Source organism: Phaseolus vulgaris, chromosome 1 (genome assembly GCF_000499845.2).
Source record: "Phaseolus vulgaris cultivar G19833 chromosome 1, P. vulgaris v2.0, whole genome shotgun sequence".
NCBI lineage: Eukaryota > Viridiplantae > Streptophyta > Magnoliopsida > Fabales > Fabaceae > Phaseolus > Phaseolus vulgaris.
This window is the reverse complement of record NC_023759.2, coordinates 26565735-26587042: the sequence shown is the minus strand read 5'-3', so window position 1 is coordinate 26587042 and position 21308 is coordinate 26565735. Positions and strand designations below refer to the sequence as shown.

The window sequence follows — 21308 nt, the reverse complement described above, 5'->3', positions numbered from 1 at the left end:
TCTCTGGGGCGGCAGGGGTACTTCACGAGTCAGGCTGCCCTTCACTGGTACTATCACTATGGCCTTGAAGCCACCTTTTCCTTCTCTTTATCACTTTCCCGAGATATCGGGTCCTGAGGCTTTCCCACGGCGTCGCTCCCTCCATGGTCTTTCCTACCCATGGGTATCGGGGAACCATACTGTGATTTGCCTTACTTTTACACTGTTTGATCTGGCCACGCCCTGGCTAGGCGACGCCTCCACCCAGGCGACGCCTTGCCTTGGCGACGCCTTGTCCTATCTTGGCGACGCTTCCTCCTGGCGTCTCTACACCTGGGCGACACCTTGAGTTGACTTTGACTTTCCATTCGTTGACTTTGACTTAGTCAACGCCCTGATACGGGACGGTACATCATTTAATTCATATTCTTTTCTAGTTTTGTCATATCTTACATTCTGTTTTGGTTTAGCTTTTCTTGCTTATATCTTTTCTTGATTGTCTTCTTGTTTCCTCTAAGTTTTGTGGTGACTTGTTCTTAAGTGAGTGTGGTTTGCTTTGACATTTTTCATTTGAAGCTCATCCAATCCACAAGAGAGGCTTGGTTAAGGAAAGAACACTTTCTTGGAGTGGTTTGAGTACATTCTTTTGGCCTTTTCCAGCAAGCTACATCTTACTTTATTTTGCTAACAAGTTTCTTTAATTGTTTGTTTCTGGTTTTTGTGCTTTTATTATCATGGATACTTTCTCTAGCAGCAAATCTTGTAAACCTTGCTCACCGCAAAAGGCAGCTCTCATTGAAGATTTAAAAAATGTTAGACAATCAAATGCACAATATCTTGAGGTGTTGAGCCAAATGGAGACAAGGCTTCGAATTTTAGAAGTACAACACATGGAGAAAAGATTGTCAAAACTTGAATTGAAGTACGAAAGATCTTCACATTCCAATCATGAAAGACATCATTCTCCTAGGCATTCTTCCAAAGATTTTTCCAATGCTCACGGCCAACATCATCATGGGCTTGTTTTAAAGAGTTTCAACACCTATGGGAGCTTTGAAAAAAAGGAAGAATGGACAATACATAAACGTGAAGATAGAAGCCAACATGTGATATTGCCTTATGTTCAAATTGTTAAAGTACCTAGCTTTAGTGGTAATAGTGATCCTAATGTGTATTTAGATTGGGAGGCTAAATGTGAACAAATTTTCAAAGCCTATGGGGTCTATGAAGACCAAAAGGTGAAAATAGCCTCTTTAGAATTTTTAGATTTTGCCAAGAAATGGTGGCATAGCATTGTAATGGACATTGGATATCACAAGAGACCTCCCGTGGTTTCTTGGAATGATTTGAAAGAGTGTATGCGCGCGAGGTTTGTTCCTCCTTATAGGAAGGAACACTTGTTGAAGTTCCAAAGGCTTCCTCAAGGACATAGGATGGTAGATGAATACTTTAAAGATTTTAAAACAACTTTGACTAAAATGAATATGCATGCTAATTAAGAGTCAAAGATAAAATGGTTTGTACGTGGTTTGAGAAGAGATATTAGAGAATTTGTAGAATTAAATGAGTACTCTTCTTTAAAGAAAGTGCTTCACATAGCCATCAAGGTGGAATCATATCTTTTGAAAACAACTTTCAAAACTACTCATGATGATGGTTTCTCCAACTATTCTAGGAAGGGTGCAAACAAACTTTCTTCTCAATATTCTTCTTCAAATTTTTCCAAACAAACCACTTCTCCAAAAAAAGTTTCTATTCCAAATCCTTCTACTCCTAAGTCACCTACCAAAACTTCAAAAATGAAATGTTTTAAATGTTTAGGTTTTGGGCACATAGCTCTTCATTGTCCACTAAAACAAACCTTAATGATAAACAAGGTAAAACAAGACCTAACTCAACCACCTACCACAAGTGACAATGAAAAAGACAACGAAGGCCAATTTGACATGGGTCTTATCCTTTCATCTCCAAGGTGTTTTCCTTCCTTATCTTTTTCATTACCAAGGTTCCTACTTATACACCATATTGGATAAAGAATGTTAAGGACGATTTTTTCATACCTTCTAGTTTTCCAAATAATATCATTTCTAAACAATCTTTTCCAACATGGTCTGTGTATAGAACATCTTTTTCTGAACTCCCAACATTTCAACGTACTAAGTCATGTTTGCCTATTTCTTCTTGTATTCTCTTATCTAATTGCAAACTGACTTTGTTTTATGCAGGAGTACTGAATTCGTGGGGAGTATGATGAGAATCATACTTGGGGAGTATGATGAGAATCAAAAAGATGTTATCAATAGAAGAAATGGACAAGGGCCAAAGCATTTAAAGTTCTTCTTATTAGTCTTTGCCAAAGATAAGGCCCAAGCCCAAAGCCCAAGCCCAAGAAAGCCCAAGTCCAAACCATGAGAGGCACGGCCAAGCATTAAATAAAAGAGCATCATTTGAATTACTTTTGTATAGTTGTAGGAGGTGTGAATATTAAATAAAGAGTGTGAATAGTTAGGGGGGTGTAGACGCAATTTTAGGAGGTGCTAAAAATAGGAAGTGGATCACACTTACTTCATGACTAGGTGGCACCAATTTGAATTAGATTTAGAGGGAAATTTGAATTTCATTAGCTTTACATTTCAGCACCTCTAAAGGTTATAAATAGAGGTGTGTGCTCTTGTAAAATTCAGATTGGAAAAATAGAGTAAAGTTACTATGCTCCATTTGTGAGTGATTGTGAGACTAGTTCTCCTTTTCCTTGTCTTATCTTGTGATGCATTGGGAGCATTCAAGTGGCGGCAAATCAGCACTTATCTTGGAACATTCATCATCCAAGTGGCATGTCCATTCCCAATCCTTGCTTCAATCACATAGGTCATCTTTCTTCATCTTGTTCTTCAATTTCAATCGGTAATTTTGTTTCTAGGTTTTGTTCTTCATTTTTAATCGGTGCATTTTGTTCTTTTGATGATTTCAATCGGTAGATTCATTTCTTCTTTCAATTCTGTCCAGTTTTTGCAATTTACACATTTCAATTGTGTTTCTATTTGTGTTCTTGTTTTGTTTTTGCTTTCCTTTCAATTCCACCAAGTGTTTGTGATAAGGACATGGCACTCATGATGTATATGAGTTTGGCTCTTCATTTGGATGGCTTTGTCCTCCATTGATTTGTCCTTAAGCCTCCTTAAAGTGTTGTTTCTTATCAAAGTGCCAATCCAACTCATATCAAGGAAGGAGAACTTCATATGGTTTTCTTAGTTTCTTTTCGTCTTTGTAATTCTTTTGTTTTGTCTCTGCAGGGAAGGCTAAACCTTTTTGGTTGATTCCTTTATAATTTCTCATTGAGTTTTGAGGTTTTGGTCAATAAAAGTTTCATTTTTTAATTCTTTATAGCAGTTGTTTTAATATTCTAATCTCCTGGAAAACTGGTTTTTGTGAGAGGTTGTACTTGAATGCATGATTGAGAGTCTTCCTTATCTTAAACTTTAGTTTCTTAGTTAGTTCGTATAGTTCTAATTAATTTCTTGGGCGCATGATTCAAGAGAGAGGAAGCAAGCATTCACATGGAGTATACACATGGAACAAAATGGGTACTGATTAAACTAGTAGACGCGTGCTTCTGGTGAATTTTAGTTGAATCAGATTGGCGCATGTTCAATCTGGTTTAACTCTGTTGGAGGATTGAGAAAGAATTAATCTTTAGAGAACCTGTGAAGAATTCAATGGTGGAAGAACTTGGAATCAATCATTTTTTTTATTTGCTATTTTAATCTCTTTTATATTTTCTACACAACTATCTCAATCCCCTTTTTATCATTATTATTAGTATTATTATTGTTAACTTTTATTGCTTGCGGATATTTTCTAAACACTAATTACTAATTTCACTATTGCATTCATTGGAAAACAACTTGAGGTCATCTTACCACTTCTATACTATCATCTCTTTAGTGTTAGATAGGTCTATGCTCGAGTCATCTTATTTTAACAGCAAAACGACAGCTATCTCAAGGCAATGACCACGGTTACATGTGAAATTCAATGGCTAACTTATCTTCTTCAAGATTTTTGAAAGTTCCTTTTGAGCAACCATCTCTTTTATACTGTGACAATGACTCAACATGATACATTGTTGCAAATACAGTGTTTAATGAGCGTACAAAACACACGTAAATAGATTGTCACATTTTTAGGGAAAGATTGAATAAGGGTCTCATTCATTTGCTTCATTTCCGCCATAGAGCAACTGACTGACATTTATACCAAAGCTTTAAGTCTTCAATCTTTCAAGAGTATTTGATACAAGATTTATAAAATAAAACTAATATCAACTTTGTTATTTTTTCTTTTCTTATTCTTTAGTTGTTTCTCTTTGTAAAGGTGTCTAGTCTTTATTTTGTCTTTTTTATTCTTCAATTGTTTCTCTTTGTACATGTGTCTAGTCTTTATTTTTATTTTTTATTTTTTTCTGATTCTTTAGTTGTTTCTCTTTGTATAGGTGTATACCTTTATATTTTAAAGATTCTTAGTTATTTCTTTTTAGACAAGAGTCTAACCTTAGATTGATTTTTTTTGTTTTACATTCTCTCTCTAACTAGACCAATGAATGTACTATTTCTATATATTTAGACCCTATGATTTGATTTAAGTAAAAAAAAAACATAAAAAAGTATTGATTCTCATATTTTATATATATATATATATATGATAAAAACATGTGTGTATACCCGTTATTGACTAGATTAATCATGCAAATAACGACAAGATGTGAAAAGTATTAAATCAATAAATAAATAAGGTATTTAATATGCATTAAATATTTGATTCAAAATTAAATAGAAACCGTGTCTCATTCACACAAACGTTTTGAATGAACACCTCATCAAGATAAAAAAGTAAAAGAAAGTAATGAAAACATTAAATTTTGCTTAAAATCATTATTGAAACAATTAATATTTTCTTCAAGTCATTAATAATCTCCTCCCTTCTAACATTTTCTGTTCATTATTTATTTAAAGTGAAGAAGATGAGAAGCAAGAACACAGAAAGAGAAGCTTGATATATCTTGCAGAGTGAATTCTCCATCGCTTTCTTGGTTCCGACATGGTGATTATTAACAGGCAGACAGGAGGGCGTGTGCGTGGGCGTGGGCCTAGGAGAATTGTGAGGCCTAGCAGCAGTTCTGAACCGGCGACGGAGACAGTATTCGGGACTCACACGTTCGAGATAAAGGGTTACTCTTTGACAAAGGGAATGGGCGTTGGGAAATACATTGAAAGCAAGAAGTTCAGCATTGGAGGGTACGAATGGGTCATATACTTCTACCCAGATGGCAAATACACTAAAGATAACAACTACTCTTATGTCTCTGCCTTCGTCAGACTCTTTTCCAGGGTGGCCACTCGTGTTAGCGCCTTTTATGAACTCAACTTGCTCGATCAGAGAGGAAAACGTAAGCGCCATGCTGGTAGCCACTTCGATCACTCCCTCGAAAAGGGACCCATCATTTTCAGAATAGGTGGCTGCATGTGGTTTGTTTCTCTCTCTCTTCATTCTCTTTCATTCTCTTTCATTCTTCATTTTCGATTTACTTTTCATTCCCCAAACGTCATAGGTTTCATGACTTCAGAACATAAATATAAAACTGTAGCGCTATTTTCTTTTCCAAAATCTCCATTTACACAGAACAAGGAAAAAAGAAAATAAAGAAAGTAATAATTACGTACAAGATATCATGTGATAGTATAGATAGATAAAAAGGAAAAGGGAGTTCTAATAAATGTTTATCAGGAGAGTGCTGATACACAGTAAAAAACACTCAAAAGATGTGTTTTCCCTTGATTAATCTGTCGTCCCAAAAGCATGTTATTTTAGTAGAATGCAGCAACTAACTATATGTCAAATTTTAGAGAGATTAAAGTTAAAATTTGAGATATTTTGAGACAAAATATTAACATGTTAATGAGATTTTTTGCATGTGATTCTGATGTGATCTGGAGTTAGGTGTTTTATCTGTTTTCCGTGGTGGCCATTTGTGATTGATGAATGATGCAGTGGTTTTTGGTTTTTGTGTTAGGGGTTACAACCAGTTTTACAATCGAAAAGATCTTGAGAATTCAGCTTTTCTGAAGGATGACACCTTGAAGATTAAGTGCACTATTGGTGTTGTGGTGACATTGAGCAGTGATTCTCCAAAGTTAAAGACTATAGAAGTTCCTGAGTCTAATATTGGGGCACATTTCGGGGTGCTGTTAGATAGTGGGGCATTTTCTGATGTTACTTTCTCAGTAGGCGGAGAAAAGTTTCATGCTCATAAGCTTTTCTTGGCTGCTCGCTCAAAACTGTTTCTAACTCAGCTTGTCAATGGAGGGGAGAAGGATGAAGATGGTGGCATAGTTGTTAATGACATTGAACCTAAGGTTTTCAAGGTAACACATTGATTAAATATTATCATCTTTTTCTTTTCTCTTTTCGCAATAATTATTATTTATTATTTTTCTGATTATTTCGTTACTTTCAATGTGTCCTCTATCCATAACCTCCATTTAATTAGATAATAAAAACAAGAGTCTTCAAACGGTTTAGAAATAGGAAAAAAAAAATTACTAAAATGTGAGTTCATGATAAAGATATGGAATTTTTTTTTTTTTTTTAAATTATAAACTGATTCTTTGGCTATACGGTTATCAAAATAATATTTTTCTAAAAAATAATTATTTAAAAGTTTCAGTTTTTGGCGCAATTTTCAAGTAATAATTTTCTAAAAATAATTATTTAAGGTTTAACCAACTTACATGGTCTAATATTTTAATAATTCTATTGCTAAATTGTTAGAAGAAAATATAGATTTTCAACAGAGTTATATATTTTATAAGACTCATATTTTTCACTTTTAGATTTTTTTTCTTTTATTCAATTATTTACTTTTACTCATGAATAAAATTAACATGCCTTTAAAAATATATTAAACTATATACAAAGATTATATTGTTTTCCAAATACATACATTATTTATAAAATACTATTTACAATACTTTGTTTCTGTAGTTGGAAGAAGTTTTTGGGATTTGTAACTATATATATTGTCTTTCTAGAGTAAAATATTAATTAGAATTGTTTAATTATAAAAGTCTAATAAATAATTTCCCCGCTTAAAAAACATCTAAAAATGAAATAAAAAATATTAATCTCTATTAACATAATATTTATATTAATTTTCATTGAAGACTCCAAAATTTGTTAACTTAATTACAGTATCATTTGTTTGGTTATCTAATGTTTCTTGTGACATATTGTTGAACAGGCTTTGCTTCATTTTATTTATAGAGACTCTCTGATGCAAGATACAGAGCTTTATATGTCACGTTCATCTCTCTTTTCTTCCCTGTCTGAAACATTCCCTGCAAAGTTATTAGCAGCTGCAGCAAAGTTTGATTTATCAAGACTAAAGCTGATGTGTGAATCTATATTTTGCAAAGATATATCTATAGATTCTGTTGTCAGTATTTTACTTCTTGCTGATCGTAATCATGCAACTGAGTTGAAGTTAACGTGTCTAAAATTTACTGTTCAACACCTTAAAGGTGAGTTTTCCTACTCACATTACAGTTCATAATCAGCTACTTTTTAGGTTGTGCTATATTCTAATCATTTTTTGTCTGCGGCATTAGTGCTTTTGGCAAAACTTCAGATGTATAATTGATGCTCATATGGTTTTTTTGTCTCTTGCAGCTGTTATGCAATCTGAGGGTTACAAGTATCTTAATCAAAATCATCCATTGTTGCAAGCAGAAGTGCTCGAGACTTTGGTAGAATTCCAGGAGCCATTTATGGAAAAACCAAAGCATGAAATTGTGAACATTGAATCTTCAGAAGATGATGACCCTTAATTAAGGGGACGGGGAATGTAAGACAATAAACTTAAGAAAATTAGTCTCTTTTTTTTTGTCTAAGGATGTCAAAGTTTAATATTGTGTTTGGATGAAAAATATTTAATGCATAATTTATTTTTATAGAAAATTTGAAATATTTTATGATAGAATATGTTGTTTAAATAGAATTTTAATATAAATTGAAATTTTAAGAATTTATATAAGTGAGTACATCACTTAAAATAAGAGGATTTCAAATTTTATTTAAATTGTAACAATTTGAAATTCTCTTAACTCTTTTTTCTCTTAAATTTCTTTAGTATTTTTATCTTGTTTTTGGTTAAGACATTCTTAAATCGCCATTAAGTAAACATCGCCAGTTTAATTAAGGTCGAGGCATCATCGACTTGATATTATTTTTTATCAATATTAATAAAAAAAATTATCAGAAAAAACGAATGAATATCATATTAATAATGGGACGTTCAATTAAGGTTGAGCATCATCGACTTGATATTATTTTTTTAAACCAATATTAACAATGGTTTCTTCCATGTTAACGTGGATTTTGGTTATGAGACCATGAATAGAGAGGATTTAATCCATGGAGAAGATAAGAGCTAAGAAAGAGGTGAAACACCTTAATGAATGCATACTAGATACATGACAAAGGAAAATGAGAAAAAAAGAAATAAAGGAGAATTACCCAAAAAAAAATGATGACTAGAAAGATGATTAAAGGAACTTCCAGAATAAATTAGAAAGCATAATATGATTTGTAATTATTTGGAAAATGTGAAGAAATACTCTAGGATATTCTAGAAGTTTATAGAATGTTTTAGAGTAAGAATGAAGTAGTTAGATGCATTTGGTTACATATGTTTGTAGGTGGATTATGTAAACTCATAAACCTAAACACTAAAGTTCAATAAAATCATTAAATAAAAATTAATTTTAAAGATCAAAATAATTAGTTGTTATATTGATTAAATTAGATTTTAGAGACTAAAAAAATTATTAGTGATTAAATTAATTTATATTATTGATAAATAGTTTCTAAATTGATATCTAAGGTTTTAACTAGCAACTTTAGGATCTAAATAATTGGTAGCTAATTAGATACCAATTTAGAAGTTATTTATCAATAATAAAAACTAATTTAGATACAAATCATTTTTTAGTCTCTAAAACAATATTTAATTTAATCAATATACCAACTAATTATTTTTTGTCTTTAAAATTTGTTTCTATTTAATTAATTTCTTGTCGTGATTGTAATTGCCTCATCTTCGTAGTTTTTAGTCAAGGCTAGGTACATTGACCTTACATTGTTTAGTTTTATCCTTTAAATCTTATTTAGATTTTTTTTTAATCTTTTCTTCACCTTTACGAGGGTCATCCCTCATGCATTCTTCACACTTAGAATTGAATAAAATTAGAAAGTTTTGTGAGGATTTCAGTGATTTGAGAAAACTGAAATTAGGTTCTTATCTTGAGGAACATTTTTCAAGTAGTGAACTATCCTTCCACTTATCCTTAGTATACTTAAGGTGGTTTGTTCTAATATATATGATTCCTTACCTTGTAGACTTTTTTCAATTTAATATTTTTTTATGGAACTAAGGAAGGTTCACAAGATTGTCAAGGAAAGTCCACTCAAGCTTCAAGATGCGACAATATTATCAAAACAAGCTAAGCATCCAACACTACAGTTCTTGGCTTGTTTCTTGTCATAGGATCATTTTTGGAAGGATTTGGGTTACTCTTGGATGGTTATTTGGTGGTATTCTTTTAGAGGCTTAATCATGTTCCGCATAAGTTTTGTAGATAGAAGGTGATAGTTCATAGTTATCTTTCTTGATCTTTTTGGATAACCAACTATAGGATTTTATTACAAAATGATAGGGGAATAGATTGGTATAGGTTTTGGTGAATTTTGGGTGAGGCTTAGGTAGGGAAAAGTTAGAATATTGAGAGAAATAATGTGGTGGTGGTTGCAAGAGGTAAGAGATGAAAGCTTATCACAACATGAATATCATGCAAGAAATGGAATGGAATAAGACAATGGATAATAACAAATAAGAAAAAATTTAATTGAATAAAGGTAAGATTGGGTGATGATTATCTTACATAATGTACACAACTAATATGTTTTACTAAGATCCTTGGGAAACTCTTGAAACTCTTCTTGAACGCTTCAAGAATGCAAGAAAAGAAAAGGTCACTTAGAAAAACTTAACTTAGCAAGCAACACTTTTAAGAAGAAACACAAAAAGACTTTTAAAACACTCAATTTTATTTATATTCAAAGGGTGATTTGTATATGAATTGTGGCCTTCTTTTATAACTCAAGGATTCATATCAAGTCTATCCTAGAAAAAAGTGTAGGACAAAAAAGTGTAGGACTCTAACACACAGACACCTTGGGATTTTGTTATTCCAACCTTAAATAACTTATCATTTTAGTATCCAAACAAAAGAAACCCTAAGGAGAACCTCTCCACACAAAGTCATATTGCATGTATAACATGGAAGCACTTATGCCATTACATTTTATATTTTCTAAAATTCCTAAGAGTCTTCTTGATTTGATGATGTTTTTCCTCTAACTCTTTAAAAGCTTCTTGTATAGTTGGGACCCATCTCTCCCTTTCTTTGACTTAAGTCATGTTCCTTGTAGCTACTCCTTCTTGTCTTGGTGCTTCTTTATCCATGATCTCATCCATTACTATAAAATTATTAAATAGAAACCAATTTTAGACAAAAAAATAATTAGTTACTATATTGCCTAAATTAAATACTATATTATAGGCTTAAAAATTATTGATATGTAAAGTAGTTTTTATTATTAATAAGAAATTATAAATTGGTATCTAATTAACTATTAAAGTTTTAATCGTGCGTGTAAATTTGTTAAAATAATAATAAATACTATATTGGTTTAGCAAAATGAACTTAAAAAAATATTTATTTTGATAAATATTGGACAACCGATATATAAGCCCAACACCATCTATTATATTGCAAGTTCTTAGGAATATTTGGTGGAGAGTATAATGACCTTAACAATATGAATATATCATAATAATATGAATATATGAATATTATTATTCTTAATATTATTATATTTTTATTTAATAATCATAAATATATTTAATAGTAGTAAATATGTATGTAGATGCTTTTAGTGGTATTATAACTTGTGTTTATATTTTAAAAATATCATTAGCATGATAGTTATGTAATATTACTGAAGTAAGAGGACAATAATATGTAACTTTTAATAAAACATTAAAGCTTTTTATTTTAGTTTTCTCTTGAAAGAACTTCTATTCACTTGAAATATATATTTATAGAAAAATTAGTAAAAAATGCTAAAAAATTAATTAGTACATAAATCTTAACAAAACAAATATTTAATATAGTTGGCTAATTTGTAAATTAAAAAATTAAAAGAATTGATAATTAAGAAAAATCGTTGGCGAAGAACAATACATTTACATCGTAAAATGAGCATGGATAAACACAACAAAACTAATAACAAATGACATATAAAGCTTTGAAGTAGCATGAGAGTTATATGCAAAGTAAATAAAATAGCCTAAACAAGGTGAAAAATTTGGTGACTTGTATTAATTTTTAAAGATGTTTGAAAAAGAGGTTAATTTACTAAGACCGATTTTTCACCTCAATTTGAATTTCAATTTGATATTACAAATGAATTTTTCTATGAATCTACATTTGAATCTACACCAAAGTTACAATCTAATGAAGGAGAAGAAAATGTGGGTATTGAGATGCAAACTGAACAATCAAAGCATGTATCACGTAAAAAATCATAGTTTGTTCATGTCATTGGTAAGCGAATCAATAACATTGCAAACTCACATTATATTTGTTTTTTATGTTCGTCCTCTTAAAGAAACAATAATTTTGACAGATAATGAAGGTACAAAAGTTAGAAAACAATTATCATTGAATGATGTCTGGTGTTTATTTGTTGATGAAAGGATTCTTGTGAACTAGAATAACGAGAACTAACTAGTTGATAATAGTGGAGCATTGTTAAATAGGTTTTTAGGTTGTGTTGCAAAAATTGTTAATGCATTTCTATTAGCTATCAAAGTTGGAGGAAGATTCTCAAAGATTACAAAGAAGATATACTTAAGAAAACCATTCAAGTAATTGATTTTTGGATTTTCCTATGTTTTAATTAATATTATATTGCAATTATTGTTAGAATGTATGACCTAAACAAGAGAGGGGTGAATTGTTTTCGCAAGATTTTCACAAAGATTGAAAGTAGAGTGAAAAGATTTGTAAAATCAATCAATTGATTTTTCTGTTCAACTGAATGAATTATCAGATTAACTGTTCTTTATGAAAAATCAACCAATTGTTTTATCGAAACAACTAACTGCTTAATGCATCAGAAAATAAAGAACAAAATTTAAAGCGGTATATCAGAGTAAGGAAAGAGAGATTCACACTGGTTCACTCTTAACCAAGAGTTACATTCAGTCCTCAACTAACCACTGAGAATTCACTATGCAATCAAAACTAGATTACAAAACACACCAAGAATGTTTCTTGAACCCCTCAAGAACACACAACACTCTTGATACCACAATTTCCATAACCACTTTCAGAAATTGTCTTACACAAAATTATAGTATTCAAATAAGGAAATAGAATACACCTGTGCTTTACAAAGCAATAGAACACAAGAATCTAAAACTTAGTTCTTACTTCTCACACAAGCAATGATCCAAAAGCTCTTGGTCTTCTCTTGAAAACATTTTTGATAAAGTTCGTTTTTTTTAATGATCACAAAAAAATCTTTATATAGACTTAATAAAGAGGTTAAAACAGTTAGATCATTAATTAAAAATAGTTAAAATCATTTAAAAGCAGTTTGGAATTCATAACAAAATTTTGTTTCAAAACAATTGATTGATTTTAAAATAAGCTGATTGAATTCCTTTTCTCTTAAAGATTTCACATAAAATAGCCAATTCTTTTATCAAAATAACCGACTGTTTTTGCCTCATAGCAAAGACAAAAGAAAAGAAAGTTTTTTCAAAACCTTTTAAAAAACACCAATTGCAATTCAATCGGTTGTCATGACAAATCAACTGGATGAAAATTTTCTATGGTCACCAGACTTTGAACAACAACTTTTTCAACTGATTGAAAGCTTGAAAGAACTGACTAAAATTAATAAAGATTTTAGAAAACAATTCTTTCAAAAGAGATTAAGAATCAAATGAACTGGGATCAATATGTGAATTGCTAACTCAAATTCTACTAAATAACACACACACAACAACAGATTCTTCAAGTCTTCAAAGCAGATTTGGAAGCATCAAAACACTTTATTCAACAATTATCATTAAATTTACTCGTGTAATAATTTTGAAGGCTATGTTTGAAGTTGAATTTGATACTCATGTAAGATATATCTTCAAATCATTTAACACAAAATGGACTGAGTATAGGCAACAACTATGGCAGCAAAGAGATGATGAAACACACAATAGAGATGGAATTATTGCAATGTGTTTGGAAGAAATGAATATAAACCATTGGACTTTTTTTGTTGACTACAATTTAAAATGGACAAAGATAATAAAAACTACTTTATTATTTGATGTGTTGATTTACTTATATTTAGTTATTTCACTACATGCATGCTTAGGAAATTTCCAAAAAAAAAAGATAATAGAAAGAAGAAAATAGTTCCTCATACTGGTGGATCCAAGAGCATTGCCCCGAAGAAAGATGAGATGGTAACTTGATTCTCCAATAATTTTTGTTATATATATATATCATATATCATGATCATATACTTTTGTTACATTTTATAGGAACAAGAGCTTGGTCGCAAAGTTAGTAGGGGAGAAGTATGGGTAGCAACACATAAACATGCTAACAGAGAATTTGTGAATAATGGGGAAAGAGAGATTGGGGTAAGCATATTTTGTGTAAAGATGAAAACTCAACAAAATTAGATGTGAGCTTCATTCATAACTTTTTTCATTATTTGTTGGAAAAAATTCAAGCATGAGTAAAATACATCTTCCCTCTCACAAGATATATCAATTGAAGATTCACTAGCTCATGCCTTAGGAAGTTAAGAACATTGTGGTGGTTGTGTTTGAGAGATGGGATTGAGACCCTTCTCATGTGTTTCGATATACTAGGAATTCTCACTCTAGGATATCTTCTACTTCTTCTTATAGAGAATTGAACATACATTTTCTTATGTAGCAATTTTGTGTTGTTTACTTTAGATTATGATGTCAAGATTGGAAATGTTGTGTTCAATATTAGTGAGTCAATATTAAAAATTGTAGCAAATGTAGTATAAATTTTATTGATAGATTGGTTATTTTCTAATGTATATGGTTTTTTCATTATTTTTTCATGATAAATTGTGTTTTAATATTGCATTAAAGTTACAATTGGATGAACAAAATTAAAAAAATATGAAGAATGTGAACAAAAATTTGAGACTGGTGACTTTTTCTTTCAAAATTATCGAGGTCAATTATTTCCTAAGTTGACTATGTTCAATTCTCCATTGACAATGTTTAAAAAAGTTAAATAACTTATTTTATTTTTAAATTTATATTTTTAATTGTGATACATGCTTATATTGCGGGTATCCAATCAAGAAAACACGTCAATAAATTCTCAACATCAAGAAGAACATGTGATCGTTAAAAAATATAATATACATTATAAGAAAAAAAATTTAGCAGTAATTTATATTTATTCTCCTGTTCTTATTTATTTTAATTTTAAAATATAATTAAAAATAAATAAAAATACGGAATATATTCAAAATAAAATATCCTATTTTATATTATTCATTATAAAAAATGGATAGAATAAAGATAAAAAATTGAAATATTTAACATAATAAATAAGAATCTTTAGAAAAAGAAAAATATGTTTGAGAAAAGTAAAAAAAATAAAAATCTATGAGAAGAGGGAAAAAAATTGTTTCATTTATCCTGTGCTAGAGCAGCAGATGACGTGGAAGTGGGTGATAACTTGGGGGACGAAAACCCAAGTGTCTCATGCGCACGGAACCTTCAGGAATCAAGATCAGATCAAAATAATAAAAGGAAAAAGAAAAAGAAAATCTTCAAATCATTATTTTCTTTCTTTCTGAACTAAAGAAGCTGAACAAAAGCGATTACTGGATTAGATTCGAACCACCACCAACAACATCAACACAGATCCATTTTCCTTCACCTTCAGGGAAAACCCTCCTTTCCCGAGAAAGCTGTGCATGGTTGTGTCACGCAGAACGAATTGATCGATCATTGCAATTGCGCGTGAGATGTACAACCCGGCGGCGGCGAGTAGGAGCGTCCTGGCGTCGCGGACGAGTTCGCGGTCGGTGACGGAGACGGTGAACGGTTCGCACAAGTTCGTGATCAAGGGTTACTCTCTTGCCAAGGGAATAGGCGTCGGAAAACACATCGCGAGCGAAACTTTCACCGTCGGAGGCTACCAGTGGGCGATTTACTTCTATCCCGACGGCAAGAATCCTGAAGACAACTCCGCCTATGTCTCCGTCTTCATCGCCCTCGCTTCCGAAGGAACTGACGTTCGCGCGCTCTTCGAACTCACCTTGCTCGACCAGAGCGGCAACGGCAAGCACAAGGTGCACAGCCACTTCGATCGCTCGCTCGAGAGTGGGCCCTACACTCTCAAATATCGAGGCAGCATGTGGTTAGTGTCGCCTTTTTCTTGCTCTGTTTGGTTGTGGATTTGTGCTTTAGGTTAAATTGAACTGCAATGTTTGGTCGGGATCGTGAAATTGAGAGTTATATGATACATTCTTGTGTGTAGTTGTATGGATTGTTACTCTCTTTGGTTGTTTCGTATTCAATTATAGCCTTGCTTGTCTCTGAGTGAGAACTGGGTATAGTTTTTGTGCGTGAGGAAATAAAGCAAAAGAAACACCAGAAATTAGTGCGAGAATTCCCTTCCCTAAGAGTGTGAGTAAGTTGCCAGCCCTGTATCAATTCGATTGATTTGGCTCACACTTGCAATCGTTGATTAGCGTATCAATGGTTAAAAATAGTGATTAATCAAAGATATAGTTGACAAAATCTGAAATTAATTATAATCTCAATGGTTGATTTTCTAATTAATGGTTATCATTGTATCATTCTCCTCACTTTAGAGGATGAAATCCCAATTTGATAGGTCTTGGATAGTTTTAATTATGCCTGCATACTGGTGCAAATGGCTTGGATGTTTTATGAATGATATGACATAGGCGGAGTTGGAAAAGGCAGCGACCTTCTGTACCCGAACTCTCAAACAGCTTGAAGACCTTTATTACTTCCCATGAGCTCTGCGAATGTAGTATCATAATGTCCAATATAGCCAGCAAGGTTTTAAACCCAATGGCTCCATACTATCCCGGACAATACTACCAAAGCCAGCATGTCATTGGGAGATTCCAACATGCTGCCATGAACATTTAGTGCTTTCCAAAGTTGGATGAATCCAGATATATGTTCTTCCTTCATGACTTCTCCTTTAAACAATAAAGGGTAAAATATGTTTTCGTTTGGTCTTTCAAAATTTTGTTTTAGTTCCTGCACAAATTTAACTCTCTAGGTTTTACCTAGAGTGATATGGCTTTAGTCCCTCTTTAGGAACTAAAACATAGAGATTAAAAACTTAATAATGATTTTAATGCTATTAGTATATGGTTAGGATATTCTAACATGCTAATAAGATCCTTGTGGTTTTTGTAATATGCTTAGATGTCAAGCTGATTTATTAGCTATTTTATCCATTTTTGTGATGTGCGTTATGGAGTGATCAATGATGCACTGATTGTGTGTATTAGGGGTTATAAGAGATTTTTTAAACGGGCTCAACTCGAGGCGTCAACTTTCCTGAAGGACGACTGCCTGAAGATAAACTGCACTGTTGGTGTTGTGGTGTCATCCATTGATTGTTCTAAATTAAACACAATACAGGTTCCTGAATCTGATATTGGGTCACATTTCGGAATGCTGTTAGAGAATGAGGAGGGATCAGATGTTACTTTCTCTGTAGGTGGAGAAAGGTTTCATGCTCATAAACTTGTTTTGGCTGCTAGGTCAACTGCATTTGAAACTGAATTTTTCAATGGGATGGAGGAGGATGAACAGGATATAGTTGTTACTGACATGGAACCTAAGGTTTTCAAGGTAGGTCATTTATTACAGTGCCCAATTTTATCTATCCTTTCCCCGTTATTTTTTGTTCCATGCAACATGCATGCTAATTAATTCAGTTTCACTGTGGCATATCATTCGCTTGGTTGTTTAATGTTTCTTGTGTCCTATTGTTGAGCAGGCTTTACTTCATTTTATTTATAGAGACACTCTTATAGATGATGAAGAGCTTTTTGTGTCACGTTCATCGTTCTTGCCTTCAGTATCTGAATCATTTGCAGCAAAGTTGTTAGCTGCCGCGGAAAAGTATGACTTGCCTAGACTTAAGCTGATGTGTGAATCTGTACTTTGTAAAGACATTTCTATAGATTCTGTAGCCTATATTCTGGCTCTTGCTGATCGCTATCGTGCTACAGAATTGAAGTCTGTCTGTCTACAGTTCTCTGCTGAAAACCTAGTTGGTAAGATTTCCTGCTTGACATAACTCTTCCACTCAAGTCTAAACTTGAATTCATAGTCAGCCACTTTTTAGCTTGTAATAGATGCTCTTGTTTTGGTGTCTGCACTATTCTTTACTTCACGAAACCTCTGGATCATACATGTTACATATAAACCAAACCAACTCATTTGTTCTTGTATTGATGAAAGTTTTTCACCACTGGCTAATTGGTTGTATGAAAATAAACTTTAATTCTCAGTATTACAAATGTGTGAAGCAGCACACTTTACTTGAATCTTGATTAAGTCTCTTTCATAAGTAAGAATTGGCTACATTGTCTTCAAATAATGACTATCTATCTTCCTAAAATGTAAATACTTTTATTTTATAGTGTAAAGATGGAAAGAGTACAAAATGACACAGCCTCACCTTTTCCACTTATCCTACATCTTATGCTATTTATGTTACTTGCAAAATTTATGGTCTAATTGGTGGTATTTATATATGATGGCCAACTATGATTGAATATTATATAGATCTCCTGAGGCAAGTTTTATGTTCCTTTTGAAGGATGTTATGGGGTTGTTGATACCCTGTAGCGTTGGTTTGTAGTTTGTTGGGCTTGTCCTCCTTAGTTCCCAAAAAAATTTAGATTGAATTTTTTGTCTTGTTCTTGTGAGAAGTATACTTTTCTTGAGCAGTAAGTTCTTTACATTGTTCAGTGATTGTATTATTCCCATATTTTTTTTAGCTGAATCAATCAACAGACATGATTTGACCATTTGGTAGCAAAAAATCATGTATGTCTTCGACTTCCTACTTCTCAATGCTCTGCCTTGGGATGTTTCTGTTGAAAAGGCTATTTATAGATTTCTTCATTGTTCTTAACTACACGCATTTTATTCTGAATTCAATTGATGGCCACTCAGCAGTATTGTTGTCAATCTAATAAAGATGTATCATTCGTAAAATGGGTCCAAGAAAGTGGTTGACTTAGACACTCCAGTTGTATTTGCTCTGTAGTCTATAGTTACTAGGACTTCTCAAGTTTGTAGTGTATGTATATCAATTTGTGTTCTGTACATTTTGCTAATAAAATATTTCATCCTGTGTACGGTTCTGTTTGTCTTCTAGGATTTTCATTTTCAATAACAGCCTAAACATAATGAAATGATCTTAAGCCAAAACGTCAGATGTATAACTGTATCGCATATTAATTTCTGTCTTGCAGCTGTGATGCAATCTGATGGTTTTGAATATCTTAAGGAAAATTGTCCATTACTGCAATCGGAACTGCTAAAGACTGTGGCAGGATGTGAGGAGGAATTTAGTGGAGAAGGAAAATGTCGAAGTGTCTGGGCCCAGTTTTCTGATGGTGGTGACACGAATGACAGGAGTGTAAGACAACAAACCTGGGAAAATGGAGTTGACAGAAGTCAAAGTTTATGGGTTCACCTTTCTGATGGTGTTAACAACAATGACAGGAGTCCAGGGCAAGAACCTTGACAAGGTAAGCTACCATCGTTTGTCAGTTAGGCTTAAATGCCAGTTTACTGCAGGGATAATACTAACCTATTGTGCGGGCTGGCAAAGGGGTAGAGGAATGCAAAACATTGTAAAGAAAGGATTCTGAGATACTGCCACCATTGTAATGTCTTATAATACTACTTTTTTTCCTTTGATAAATTTGATTACAAGGATGTAGTGGTAGCAATAAGTAATAACATTGACCGTTGTAATGAAGTTTGTTGGGAACATTTTCTTTAAGAACTGGTCTTGCTTTACTTGGTGGTGTTTGTATTTTATGAAGAAATTATTGGTGAGCAATTAGCAGTATTTTCTGGTCTTGTCTTGTTTCTTCCAAGTCCTATTGAATTCAAAAATATTGAGAACCATAAATCATTCATGCAGGGATGTAGAAGACCAGCCTGTGCAGGGATTTGACTGCATGAAGCATTGTTTTTCTTTTCAATTTTTTTAAGGGGGTTGGTTGAGAATAGCGGATTTGTCTTGTAACGTTAGTGATGTATCTTCTAACATCAATGAATGGTAGCAAGTTAACAAAATGAGATGAAGTGAGAAAACAATATCTAGTTTACCTTGTTTCTAGATCTTTTCTGAGTTTGGTGAACTCGGGACAATTCATGCATGATTGCTGTATCTTTTACACAGTTGGAATCTTCATCCTTCTGAATTGTCAAGCGTAGATCAAATTAGACTGGTTAACTATTTTACCAGGAATGGTAGGTATCCGATGATTTTTATCCAGCATTTAAATTGTAATTGTATATATAGCCTTAGTTATTTGTTAACTACATGATTAAGGTCTTATTTGTATATATTTTAAAAATTAATTGTAATTTATGTTAATGAAGTATTAGATAGGATTTTGTAAATAATATTTATATAATGAAAATTTTCAATTTTATAGGAGTTTTATGATGAATTTATTTAATTAAAAGCTATTAAATGGTGGAATAGGAGAATTAATAGGAGGATTAATACAGTTTAGTTTAGCCTCTTGTTTATATATAGGAAATATATAATGTGAAGAAAAAATTGTAGTTGAATAATTTAAATAGATAGTTAAGATTAACTTTTGTCACTTTTTACCCTCTGATGACTAAGGTATATTTTACCTACTTAGTATATCACATGCCAAGTTTAAATTGTGGATGATGTCAATTGATTCGCATTCCAATATTGAGTTGGGACTAGGTATTTCCTGAAAAGAGGATTTGTGATGAACATATAATGTTTCATCTAAAAGGTAACTATTGCATTGATTTATACAGTACATTATGTAGCAATAAGTATTATCTAGAAAAACATCTCATTGTTATGATTTTGGATTTACATTTTGAAAGACTTTTTCTGTCAATTCAGTAATCCATAAGTTGTGTCTGGATCATATAATCCATAAAGAGTGATTAGGTAACATGTTGACGACTTTCGGATTATCTTATCAACTCTGCATAATCCCACTGTACATAATCGAAACATAACACTGTGGATTCATAATTTGCCTTCAAACAATATCTATTTTAGTTGAATGAGAATAAAAATAAATAGTGTACTAATACAAATAAATTAACAAAATAAGAATATTTTTTATAATAAGAATAAAAGAATAATTTAATAATAAACATAATGAATAATTGTGATAACTGCATCAGTCATAAATAAATTCGATAATAGAAATGATAATACAAGCAATGATAATAATAATAATAATAAAATTAAACACTAAAGATGTAGAGTTTAAAAGATTCTTTATTACATTAAAACTTAAACAAAATCTTTCAAATGTAGATGAGATTTTATTGTAAAACCTTGCATTGTAGATTTGCAAAAATAAAATTATTTAGGTGGAGATGTATTATAAACCACCTATTTGGATATTTTTCATTTCATAACCATTTTATAATACTAATATAGAAAATAAAAGGTTTACTTTGAAAAATTGGTTTGGTTTGACTTTCTTTTTGTCATAACTCATCAATCAATTGGATATCTTTATCTTTATATAATAAGAATTGATGAAGCACAAACAATAGCCTTTATATACACGTGTTACACTCACTTTTTTGAAAAAAAAAAAAAAAATTTATTCAAAAAAGAAAATGGACATGTGCTTCAGCACCTCCACCAATCAACACATCATACCTACACGAACCAAAACGTGTCACCTAGTACTTTTTAAAACACATTTTTCTTTTTCATTCCGTTTTTCTTACGTGATCACTCTCTTTTCTCTTAAACTCCATTCACAATCCTTTATCTCAATCTCCTGTTCTCTCTTCTCTCCTTTTTTTTTACTCATTTTCACCA

General features: G+C 31.9%; 2 protein-coding genes across 3 annotated transcripts; both read left to right on the top strand.

The window, feature by feature from the left end:
• The first annotated feature begins 5008 nt into the window (after nucleotides 1-5008).
• On the top strand, nucleotides 5009-8041 carry LOC137816133 (BTB/POZ and MATH domain-containing protein 4-like). The gene is made up of 4 exons (XM_068619223.1): nucleotides 5009-5504; nucleotides 6050-6401; nucleotides 7277-7556; nucleotides 7705-8041. Exons 1-4 carry the CDS (start codon nucleotides 5077-5079, stop codon nucleotides 7860-7862), a joined length of 1218 nt encoding a protein of 405 aa, XP_068475324.1. The 5' UTR covers nucleotides 5009-5076; the 3' UTR covers nucleotides 7863-8041.
• Nucleotides 8042-14860: 6819 nt separating this feature from the next.
• Nucleotides 14861-19745, top strand: LOC137813828 (BTB/POZ and MATH domain-containing protein 4-like). 2 transcript variants are annotated; one of them, XR_011081512.1, is made up of 5 exons: nucleotides 14861-15590; nucleotides 16726-17071; nucleotides 17220-17499; nucleotides 18709-19296; nucleotides 19389-19745. XR_011081512.1 is itself a non-coding variant. In XM_068616270.1 (5 exons), exons 1-4 carry the CDS (start codon nucleotides 15196-15198, stop codon nucleotides 18981-18983), a joined length of 1296 nt encoding a protein of 431 aa, XP_068472371.1. In that variant the 5' UTR covers nucleotides 14861-15195; the 3' UTR covers nucleotides 18984-18987; nucleotides 19389-19745. The 2 variants fall into 2 exon arrangements, 1 of the variants encoding a protein (XP_068472371.1); XM_068616270.1 differs by having other exon boundaries at nucleotides 18709-18987.
• The last annotated feature ends 1563 nt before the right edge of the window (nucleotides 19746-21308 follow it).